The sequence below is a fragment of the Leucoraja erinacea genome, chromosome 15, assembly GCF_028641065.1.
Source record: "Leucoraja erinacea ecotype New England chromosome 15, Leri_hhj_1, whole genome shotgun sequence".
Lineage (NCBI taxonomy): Eukaryota > Metazoa > Chordata > Chondrichthyes > Rajiformes > Rajidae > Leucoraja > Leucoraja erinaceus.
This window is the reverse complement of record NC_073391.1, coordinates 42768977-42780387: the sequence shown is the minus strand read 5'-3', so window position 1 is coordinate 42780387 and position 11411 is coordinate 42768977. Positions and strand designations below refer to the sequence as shown.

Here is an 11411-nt window from a genome sequence, read left to right as displayed (position 1 = left end):
TTGGAGTTGAGGTTGAGGTGAGTTGTGGTTGAGGTGAGTTGAGGTTGAGGTTGAGGTGAGTTGAGGTTAAGGTGAGTTGAGGTTGAGGTTGAGGTGAGTTGAGGTTGAGGTGAGTTGAGGTTGAGGTTGAGGTGAGTTGAGGTTAAGGTGAGTTGGGGTTGAGGTTGAGGTGAGTTGGGGTTGAGGTGAGTTGAGGTTGAGGTTGAGTAAGGTGGGGGTGAGGTGAGTTGAGGTTGAGTAAGTTGGGGATGAGGTGACTTGTGGTTGAGTAAGTTGGGGTTGAGGTGAAGTTGAGGTTGAGGTGAGTTGAGGTTGAGGTGAGGTGAGTTGAGGTTGAGGTGAGTTGGGGTTGAGGTTGAGGTTGAGATTGAGGTTGAGGTGAGTTGAGGTTGAGGTGAGTTGAGGTTGAGTAAGTTGGGGTTGTGGTGAGTTGAGGTTAAGGTGAGTTGAGGTTGAGGTTGAGGTGAGTTGGGGTTGAGGTGAGTTGAGATTGAGGTTGAGGTGAGTTGTGGTTGAGGTGAGTGGGGGTTGAGGTTGGGGTGAGTTGTGGTTGAGGTGAGTTGAGATGAGCTGAGGTTGAGGTCGTTGAGGTTTAGTGATTAAGTTGAGTGATTGAATTCAGTTGAGGGGTTGAGGTGAGGTGAATGAGTTGAGTTGAGTGAGTGGTGAAAGTTGCTATAGGCTCGTTGGCTCACCAATCACATGCTGACCATTGATCAACGTGTTAATGTTATTGTTAACCTACAAATTGTGTGTTGTGATTTTTTAAAACAGCTTATCCGATGTTCACATTGCAGGAGATGCACTAGAAACATCAGCAAAGCCCGTTTTATGTTTCATTAATGAATTAATGAAAGATCTGGCTTGTAAACAGGCCCTTCGGCCCACTAAGTGCATGCTAACCATCGATCACCCGTTCACACTAGTTCTATATTATCCCAATTTCTCATCCACTCCCTACACACTAGTGGACAATTTACAGAGGCCCGCTAAACTGCAAACCCACAAGTCTTTGGGATGTGGGTGGAAACCAGAGCACCTGGAGGAAACCCACGTGGTCACAGGGAGAACATGCAAACTCCACACAGACAGCACCTGCAGCCCGGTTGAAACCCAGTGTTCTGGTGCTGTGAGGCAGCAGCTCTACCTGCTGTACCACCGCACCGCTCCCTAATACTGTGAAAATGGTTTGCGTTTTCTAAACATCACATATTGGCTGTGCAGCTTATTAGTCTCAAAATTACAGCATTAAATATTAAAGAAATCAACTTAAATCACCGAAAACAAAATTAATTGGTTGGGTCCCTTTCGCGGTCCAGTTTCAATCCTTCGCTGTGGCTGTAGATTGGGGGCCAGTGTATTAAAACCAAAACCAAGTCAACCAAATTCCTACCAGACAGCGTCAGAGGCCCAGGTTCGATCCTGACGTCGGGAGCTATCTTTACAGAAATTGTACGTTCTCCCGTGACCGTGTGGGTTTCGCCCCGGAACTCCATTTTCCTCCCATGTCCAAGGGTGTGTGCGTTTGCAAGTTTAGTTTAGAGATACCGCGCAGAATCAGGCCCTTCGGCCCACCGTGTCTGTGCCGACCAGCGATCCTCACACACTAACACTATCCAACACACACTGGGGACATAAGATTATGCGATGATTATACCAAACCAATTAGCCTGCAAAGTTGTACGTCTTTGGAGTGTGGGAGAAAACTGGAGATCCCGGAGAGAACCCACGCGGGTCACGGGGAGAACGTACAAACTCCGTACAGACAGCACCCGTAGTCGGGATCGAACCCGGGTCTCTAGCATTGTAAGGCAGCAACTCTACCGCTGCTCCACCGCGATGTGTTCATTAAATCAAGTTAACAACTTCGTGGTCTAAACTAAATACTGTAATTTTATTAAATTGTATTTTAATTGGCTTCTGTAAATGGTCCCTAATGTGTAGGATGGAACGAGTGCGTGGATGATCGCTGGACGGCACGGAAGCAGTGGGCCGAAGGGCCTGTTTCCACACTATATATATCTAAACTAACCAAAACATCAAATGTTTAACTGGCTGTTTTGATCGAGCGCGATATTAAAACTGTGGCCATTCTTCCTGCAGATCTGGCACCACACTTTCTATAACGAGCTGCGAGTAGCCCCAGAGGAACATCCAACTCTGCTGACCGAGGCCCCCCTCAACCCCAAAGCCAACCGAGAGAAGATGACCCAGGTAGAGCACCTCCCCTACGCCCTTCCACCTCTTCGGTGTGACTAACCCAGTCGTAGAGCAAGTGGTCATGCGATGGGGTGGGAGATTGCAACCTTCACGTGGTCCGCCCTGTTTCGACGAATGCAATCGACCCGACATGCACAATCAAATAGAACAAGTTGTCCTACAACTTTAGGCTGTGAACGCCATACGCAAGAAGAAGAAGTAGAAGGTCATGTGATACGAGCAGAGTTAGGCCATTCGGCCCATCAAGTCTACTTCGCCATTCAATCATGGCTGATCTATCTCTCCCTCCTAACCCCATTCTCCTGCCTTCTCCCCATAACCTCTGACACCCGCACTAATCAAGCATCTATCGACTTCTGCCTTAAAAATAGCCACTGACTTGTCCATCAAATCTGGCAATCCTCGTGTACACGCCTATTCTTACTACATTCTTGCACTCTTGTGCTTAAGTATGACCACGCTTAAATGTAGTAAGATTTCACTGAACAGTATGCAATAAGAAGCAATTTCACTGCACCCTGATACACGTGGCAGTAAAGTGCCGCTGAGTAATGTTTGGACCAGGCATTGTCATATGTACCGAGGTACGATGAAAAGCTTTTTATTGCATGCTAGCTAACAAGTCAGCGGAAAGACTATACGTAAATACAATCGATGGATACATGATAAAGGGAATAATCTGATTGAAGATAGTCCAAGAGTCTCTAATAGAGTAGCTCAGGACCGCGCTCTAGTTGTTGATGGGATGGATCAGTTGCCTGATAACAGCCGGGAAGAAACTGTCTCTGAATCTGGAGGTGTGCGATTTCACACTTCTGCGCCTCGTGCCTGATGGGAGCGGGGAGAAGAGGGAGTGACCGGGGTGAGATTACGCTGCTGGTTTTGCCGAGGCAGCGTGAGGTGTAGATGGAGCCAATGGAAGGGAGGTTGGTTTGTGTGATGGTCTGGGCCGCATCTTGATTCTCTGCCATTTCTCGCGGTCTTGGATGGAGCTGTTCCCAAACCGTGCGGTGATGCTTCCCGATAACATTTCTACGGCGCATCTGTAGAAGTTGGAGAGAGTTGTTGTGGACAGGCAGAACTTCCTAAGCCTTCTAAAGAAGTAGGACATAAGGTTATACACTGATGTACATGCAGGCTTATACAATGATTCAGAGGTTATAGGAGCAGAATTAGGCCATTCGGCCCATCAAGTCTACTTCGCCATTCAATCATGTCTGATCTATCTCTCCCTCCTAACCCCATTCTCCTGCCTTCTCCCCATAACCCCCGACAAATCAAGAATCTTGTCAATCTCCGTCTTAAAAATATCCATGGACTTGGCCCCCATGAATTCCACAGATTCACCACCGTCTGACTAAAGAAATTCCTCCTCACCTCCTTTCTGAAGGTACGTCCTTTTATCCCAAGGCTGTGCCCTCTGATCCTAGACTCTCCGAACTAGTGGAAACATCCTCTCCACATCCACTCTATCCAGGCCTTTCGCTACACACCAGGGTGACCAGCTCTGCGTAACTTTCCCTGTTCTCCGACCTTCAACAGATCATGTTCGAGACCTTCAACGTGCCGGCCATGTACGTTGCCATCCAAGCCGTGCTGTCTCTCTACGCCTCTGGCCGAACCACCGGTGAGTGTTTGTTGCATTAACGTCCAAGCGTGGAAAATAGGAGCAGGAGGAGGCCACTCGGCCCTTCGAGCCAGCACCGCCATTCAACATGACCATGGCTGATCATCCAAAATCAGTACCCTGTTCCTGCTTTCTCCCCATAGCCTTTGATTCCGTTAGCCCTAAGAGCTAAAGCTACGGTAACTCTCTCTTGAAAACATCCATTGAATTGGCCTTGACGGCCTTCTGTGGCAGAGAATTGCACAGATTCACAACTCTCTGGGTGAAAAAGATTTTCCCCCCCGTCTCAGTCCTAAATGGCCAACCCCATGTCCTTAAACTGTGACCCCCAGTTTCTGGACTTCTCCCTGACATTGAGAATGTCCAATTTGTCCTAATGTCAGCGGGAGAGGGAGATGGGGAGGTGTGTGTGTGTCTGGGTCTGTCTGTGTGTGTGTGTCTGGGTGTGTGTGTGTGTGTGTCTGGGTGTGTGTGTGTGTGTGTGTGTCTGGGTGTGTGTGTCTGGGTCTGTGTGTGTGTCTGGGTCTGTGTGTGTGTCTGGGTGTGTGTGTGTGTGTGTGTGTGTGTGTCTGTGTGTGTGTGTGTGTGTGTGTGTGTGTGTGTGTGTGTGTGTGTGTGTGTGTGTGTGTGTGTGTGTGTGTGTGTGTGTGTCTGTGTCTGTGTGTGTGTGTGTCTCTGTGTGTGTGTGTGTCTGGGTCTGTGTGTGTGTGTCTGGGTCTGTGTGTGTGTGTGTGTGTGTGTGTGTGTGTGTGTCTGGGTCTGTGTGTGTGTGTGTGTGTGTGTGTGTGTGTGGGTGTGTGTGTGTGTGTCTGGGTCTGTGTGTGTGTGTGTCTGGGTCTGTGTGTGTGTGTGTCTGGGTCTGTGTGTGTGTGTCTGGGTCTGTGTGTGTGTGTGTGTGTCAGTGCGTGTGTGTGTGTGTCTGGGTCTGTGTGTGTGTGTCTGGGTCTCTGTGTGTGTGTCTGGGTCTGTCTGTGTGTGTGTGTGTGTGTGTGTGTGTGTGTGTGTGTGTGTGTGTGTCTGGGTCTGTGTGTGTGTCTGGGTCTGTGTGTGTGGCTGGGTCTGTGTCTGACCTGATGCCTGCGGGCCTGTGTTTGCAGGTATTGTACTGGACTCTGGAGATGGTGTTACCCACAACGTGCCCATCTACGAGGGCTATGCCCTACCCCACGCCATCATGCGCCTGGACCTGGCGGGCCGTGATCTCACCGACTACCTCATGAAAATCCTCACTGAACGTGGCTACTCCTTCGTCACCACAGGTAAGTGTCGGAAGGAACTGCAGATATAGACACAAAAATACTGCAATAACTCAGCGGGACAGGCAGCATCTCTGGAGAGAAGGAATGGGTGACGTTTCGGGTCGAGACCCTTCTTCAGACTCTGGACACTACAGGTACTGGTCACTGCAGGTAACCTGCCCGCGTGACGTGGAGAGGTGGAAACCAAGGGTGTAACGTTTAGTGTAACGTCAAGTCCAATTAAGGATAGTCTGGGGGTCTCCAATGATGTAGATGGTGGCTCTAAAAGACCAATAACCTCTATACAAGGTACAGTGAAAAGTTCAGTGGATTGCCTGATATTATCCTGATACAGGATACAGAAACTGGGTGAATCTGGAGGCCGATCTCTATCAAGTTGGTTCAGTTGCCTGATATTATCTGGGAAGAAACTGGGTGAATCTGGAGCCGTGCGTTTTCACACTTCTTGCCCGATGGGGGAGGGGAGACGAGGGAGCAGGGAGGGGAGACGAGGGAGTGGCCAGGGTGCGACTTGTCCTTGATGATGCTACTGGCCAAAGATCTTATAGCAGAGCTATAAGATCTTTGCTGCTGGCCTTGCCGAGGCAGCGTGAGGCGTAGATGGAGTCAATGGAAGGGAGGTTGGCTTGCGTGATGGTCTGGGCTGCGTCTACATCTCTCTGCAATTTCTTGGATGCATCTCGTGATAAAATGCTTCCTACGGCACGGCCTGTGTAGAAGCTGGTGATGCCCAATTTGCCATGTCTCTGATTCACAGCTGAACGTGAGATTGTCCGTGACATTAAGGAGAAACTCTGCTACGTGGCCCTGGACTTTGAGAACGAAATGGCCACTGCCGCCTCCTCCTCCTCTCTGGAGAAAAGTTACGAGCTGCCGGACGGCCAAGTCATCACCATCGGCAACGAACGCTTCCGCTGTCCCGAAACACTCTTCCAACCTTCCTTCATTGGTGAGTTAACCCAGCCACTCCAAACATCTCCCTCAGATGGACACAACGTGCTGGAGATTAAATCCGCACCATGTTCCAGTCACAGTCGTTTTAAGAAGGAACTGCAGATGCTGGTTTACACCAAAGATGGGCACAAAGTGCTGGAGTAACTCAGCGGGACAGGCAGCATCTCTGGAAAAAAAGGAATGGGTGACGTTTCAGGTCGAGTCCCTTCTTTCGGACTGAGAATCAGGGGAGGGGGAGACTAGAGATGAGGAAGGGCAAGGTGTGAAAAGGATGATGCAGGAAAATGTTGAATGGACCATTGTTAGTCGAGGGTAAACATTTACTTTAGACTTTTGAAATAGGGCACAGAAATAGGCCATTTATTGATGATTGCATGTATGAGGGGCATGGTTTAAAAGAGATGTGCGGGGCAAGTTCTTGTTTACAGAGTGGCAGGTGGGGGAGGGAATGGTGGAGTGGCAGATAGTATAGTTTACATTAGATTTTAGAGAAACATCGTGGAAATAGGCCCTTCGGCCCATCAAACTAGTGTACAGTGTATGGAATGATCTGCCAGAGGAGCTAGTTGAGGCAGGGACAATTGCAACATTTAAGAAAGATTTAGATAGGTACATGGGTAGGACAGGTTTGGAGGGATATGGGTCAAACGCAGGCAGGTGGGACTAGTGTACGTAGCTGGGACATGTTGGTCGTGTGGGCGAGTTGGGCCGAGGGGGCTATTTGCATGCTGTATCACTATGACTATGACTAAACATTTAGATAGATATATATGGGTAGAACGGGTTTGGAGGGATATGGGCCAAAAGGCAGGTGGGACAAGTGTACGTAGCTGGGACATGTTGGTCGGTGCAGGCAAGTGGGGCCTGTTTCCATGCTGTATCACTCTATGACTTTACTAACCGTGGCATTTGTGTGACAGGGATGGAGTCTGCTGGCATTCATGAAACCACGTACAACAGCATCATGAAGTGTGACATCGACATCAGGAAAGATTTATATGCCAATAACGTGCTGTCCGGTGGGACCACCATGTACCCTGGCATCGCGGACCGCATGCAAAAGGAAATCACTGCCCTGGCTCCCAGCACCATGAAAATCAAGGTCAGTATGGCCACCGGTTCTAGACTCCCTGTAGAAACAAGGAACTGCAAGTGCAGATTTACAAAAACAAAAAAAGACCCAAAGTGCTGGAGTAACGGAGTGGGCAGCGGTAGAGTTGCTGCCTGCCAGCGCTTTCGGCGCCGGAGACCCGAGTTCGATCCCGACTACGGGTGCTTGTCTGTACGGAGTTTGTACCTTCTCCCCGTTACCTGCGTGGGTTTCCTCCAAAATCTTCGGTTTCCTCCCACATTCCAAAGACGTACAGGTATGTATGTTCCAAAGACGTACAGGTAAATTGTCCCTAGTGTGTGTGTAGGACAGTGTTAATGTGCGGGGATCGCTGGTCGGCGCGGACTCGGTGGGCCGAAGGGCCTGTTTCCGCGCTGTATCTCTAAACCAAACTAAACTGAACTCTGCAGTTCAGGCATCTTTCCCGGCTAAAATGGATGGGTGATAATTCGGTCTGTCTGAAGAAGGGTCCCGATCCGAAACGTCACGTATCCATGTTCTCCAGGGATTCTACCTGACTCACTGAGTTACTCCAGCACTTTTGAGTCTCAATAGCTTTTGTTGCGTGCTAACCAGCCAGGTAGTATATGCATGATCACAATCGAGCTGTTCGCAGTGCACAGCCCTGTGTGTTATGTAAACATTAACTGTTCCCACGGATATCTGACCTGCTGACATTTTAATCAAATGTTATTTCTTTATTTCACGTTTCCAGCATCTGCCGTCTTATTTGGTTTTCCTCACACTTTCTTTTCTTGGTGATATTGGGGAACAGCTCCGCGGGAAGCCTCTGTTTAAGAAGGAACTGCAGATGCTGGAAAAATCGAAGGTAGACAAAAACGCTGGAGAAACTCAGCGGGTGAGGCAGCATCGATGGAGCGAAGGAACAGGTGACGATTCGGGTCGAGATCTGAAACGTCGCCTATTCCTTCGCTCCATGGATGCTGCCTCACCCGCTGAGTTTCTCCAGCGTTTTTGTCTACCATGGGAGCATTTTTGTCTAATGTGGTGTTCTTTGTTGTGAATGTAAAAGGGATGCAAAGTTCGGGGGGAAAAAAAAGACAAATTTCCAAGACTTAACCAACATTGGGGGGGGGTAAAAAAAGACATATCTGAAACATTGAAAATTGGTTTCAAAACATATTTAAAATATAAACTTAATATTTTTAAATGCTTTAAATTATTACATGCCCGAAGACAGGAATACGGTTCAGTTCAATGCCACAATATTTATCGAACACAGTGGAAGGCAACAGATCTGATCTGTCTGAACCCGAAACAATACAAGTTAACTTAAATTTTGATATTTTAGATAAACATAGAAAATAGGTGCTGGAGTGGGCCATTCGGCCCCTTTGAGCCAGCATCAATAGGATCATGGCTGATCATCTAAAATCAGTGCCCTGTTCCAGCTTTCTCCCCATATCCCTTGATTCCGTTAGCCCTAAGAGCTCTATCTCTCTTGAATTCTACCTGTTATTTCGAGAGGGCTGGAATGCAAAGACACAGGGGTAATGCTGAGGCTCCATAAGGCACAGGTCAGCCCGCATTTGGAGTATTGTGAGCAGTTTTGGGCCCCATATCTGACGGGATGGATGTGCTGGTTCTGGAGAGGGTCCAGAGGAGGTTTTCAAGAACGATCCAGGGAATGAGTGGGTTAATGCGTGTTGAGCGTTTGACGGCACTGGGTCTGTACTCGCTGGAGTTTAGAAGGATGAGGGGAAATGGGGACGGCATTGAAACCAACCGAAAAGTGAAAGGCTTGGATAGAGTGGATGTGGAGAGGATGTTTCCACTTAAAGCCCTGTCCCACTGTGCGAGTTCACCCAAGAGCTCTCCCGAGTTTAAAAAAAAATCAAACTCGTGGTAAGCTCGTAGAATGAACGTAGCAGGTAAGTCGGAGCTCGGGACGTCTCTTAGCGCTAACGGCAGGTACTCGGGAAACGTGGTAACTCGTGAAGATTTTTCAACATGTTGCAAAATGTCCACGAGTAAAATATACTCGAGATGCAAACATTTGATACTTTTTAACTCCTAGATATACCGTAGTAGCTCGTGAGTTTACCATAGTAGGACCTGGTGTCCTCTATCACTATTGTATGTTCATGATGGAAATAATGACCAGAGACCATAGCCTCAGAATAAGAATACCTTCTTTTGGAAAGGATGCGAGGAGGAATTTCTGTAGTCAGAGAGTGGTGAATCTGTGGAATTTATTGCCTCAGACGGATGTGGAGGCCAAGTCATTGGGTATTTTTTAATGCAGAGATTGATAGATTCTTGATTAGTACTGGTGTCGGGGGATATGGGGAGAAAACAGGAGAATGGGGTTGAGAGGGAGAGATAGATCAGCCATGATTGAATGGACTTGATGGGCCGAATGTCTTAATTCTGCTCCTATCACTCATGAAAAGCATCAAGAATGTTATCTTGTCCCTTACCATTATTGACCTGTTGATAGCATCAACCAGGATTATTCTCTTCCTAGTAAAGTGATACTTTTAACAATCAGAGTGGAACCTTCTCTGTGACACCGATCACTACCTAATGGTTAAACAGAGGGCAAAGGAATGTAAAGATTTCTTTGGTTACACAGAAAAGCTGGAGAAACTCAGCGGGTGCAGCAGCATCTATGGAGCGAAGGAAATAGGCAACGTTTCGGGCCGAAACCCTTCTTCAGACTGATCAGGGGGTGGGGGTGGGTGGGGACAAGAAAGGGAAAAGGAGGAGTAGCCGGAAGGCTGGAGGGTGGGAGGAACAGCAGGGGAGCTGAGGAAGGGGAGGAGACAGCAAGGACTAACAGAATTGGGAGAAGTCGATGTTCATGCCCCCGGGGTGCAGACTCCCCAAACGGAATATGAGGTGCTGTTCCTCCAATTTCCGGTGCTGCTCGCTGTGGCCATGGAGGAGACCCAGGACAGAGAGGTCGGAGACGGAGTGGTGAGGGGAGGCCATTGAGGGGGAGTAAAGATTTCTTTGTCAGAGTCGAGAGTCTAAACTAGACTGTGGCAAAGTCAACTTTGTTCTTGCTCAACGTTTCAATGGTTTCATAAGCAGCAGGAGCAGAATTAGGCCATTCGGCCCATCAAGTCTAATCATGGCCATTCTATCATGGCTGATCTATCTTTCCCCTTCCACCCCATTAAATTCAGAATTCAGCATTGCAGAACTCAGAATTAAGGCACATTATTTTGGGAAGGGAATGAGGGGAAATGTCTTTAGTCGGAGGGTGGTGAATCTGTGGAATTCTTTGCCACAGAAGGCTGCAGTGGGCAAATCAGTGGACATGTTTTCAGGCAGAGATAGATTGAGTCTGAAGAAGGGTTTCGGCCTGAAACGTTGCCTATTTCCTTCGCTCCATAGATGCTGCTGCACCCGCTGAGTTTCTCCAGCTTTTTTGTGTACCATAGATTGATTCTTGATTAGTACGGGTGTCCGGGGAGAATGGGGTTCGGAAGGAGAGATAAATAGATCAGCCATGATTGGGTGGCAGAATAGACTTGATGGACCGAATGGCCTAATCCTGCTGCTATCATTTATGAAGATCAATATGGATGAGCAAGAATTATATGCTGGCAGGTTAAGAGGTGGTTTTGGCGCCATGTTTAGCACAGGCAATGTGGGCTGAAGGGCCTGTTCGATGTCCCACGTCCGTTCGTCGACTTGTGCTGTGATTGAGGAGCATGTGCTGTAATGACTGATCATTCTCTCTCGCTGTCGTTATTAACAGATCATCGCCCCTCCCGAGCGCAAGTACTCGGTCTGGATTGGCGGCTCCATCCTGGCCTCCCTCTCCACCTTCCAGCAGATGTGGATTAGCAAGCCCGAGTACGATGAGGCCGGTCCATCTATTGTGCACCGCAAATGCTTCTAAACCCCCCCTTCCTCCTTCTCCTCCCCCCCCCCCGCTCCATTCCCCTTCTCGCTCTCTTTCCCCCTTCTCTCTCACTTTCCCTCTCCCTCCTTATTTCCCCCTCCCTTCTCTCCTCTCCCCCCCTTCGCTCCTTTCTTCCTCCTCTCTCCCCCCCTCCCCCCCCCCCCCCCCCCCTCCCCCCCCCCCCCTCCCCCCTCTCTCCTTTTCTTTAAAATAAAGTAAGAACGTGCTACCAGTCTGGTCACAATCGTCTTTGGTTTAGTTTTAGTTTGGAGACGTGGCGCGGAAACAGGCCCTTCGGCCCACCGAGCCTGTGCCGACCACCGATCACCCGTTCCCACTAGTTCTATCTCACACACCGGGGAC

General features: G+C 48.9%; 1 protein-coding gene across 1 annotated transcript in view; it reads left to right on the top strand.

Moving 5' to 3' along the window:
• The window catches only part of acta2 (actin alpha 2, smooth muscle), an 18658-nt gene extending 7473 nt beyond the window's left edge, over positions 1-11185 (top strand). The window contains exons 4-9 of the mRNA XM_055647271.1: positions 2104-2214; positions 3763-3847; positions 4945-5106; positions 5864-6055; positions 6981-7162; positions 10902-11185. Coding sequence (XP_055503246.1) covers positions 2104-2214; positions 3763-3847; positions 4945-5106; positions 5864-6055; positions 6981-7162; positions 10902-11045 — 876 coding nt within the window. The 3' untranslated portion in view covers positions 11046-11185. The remainder of the gene's footprint in view (positions 1-2103; positions 2215-3762; positions 3848-4944; positions 5107-5863; positions 6056-6980; positions 7163-10901) is intronic.
• The last annotated feature ends 226 nt before the right edge of the window (positions 11186-11411 follow it).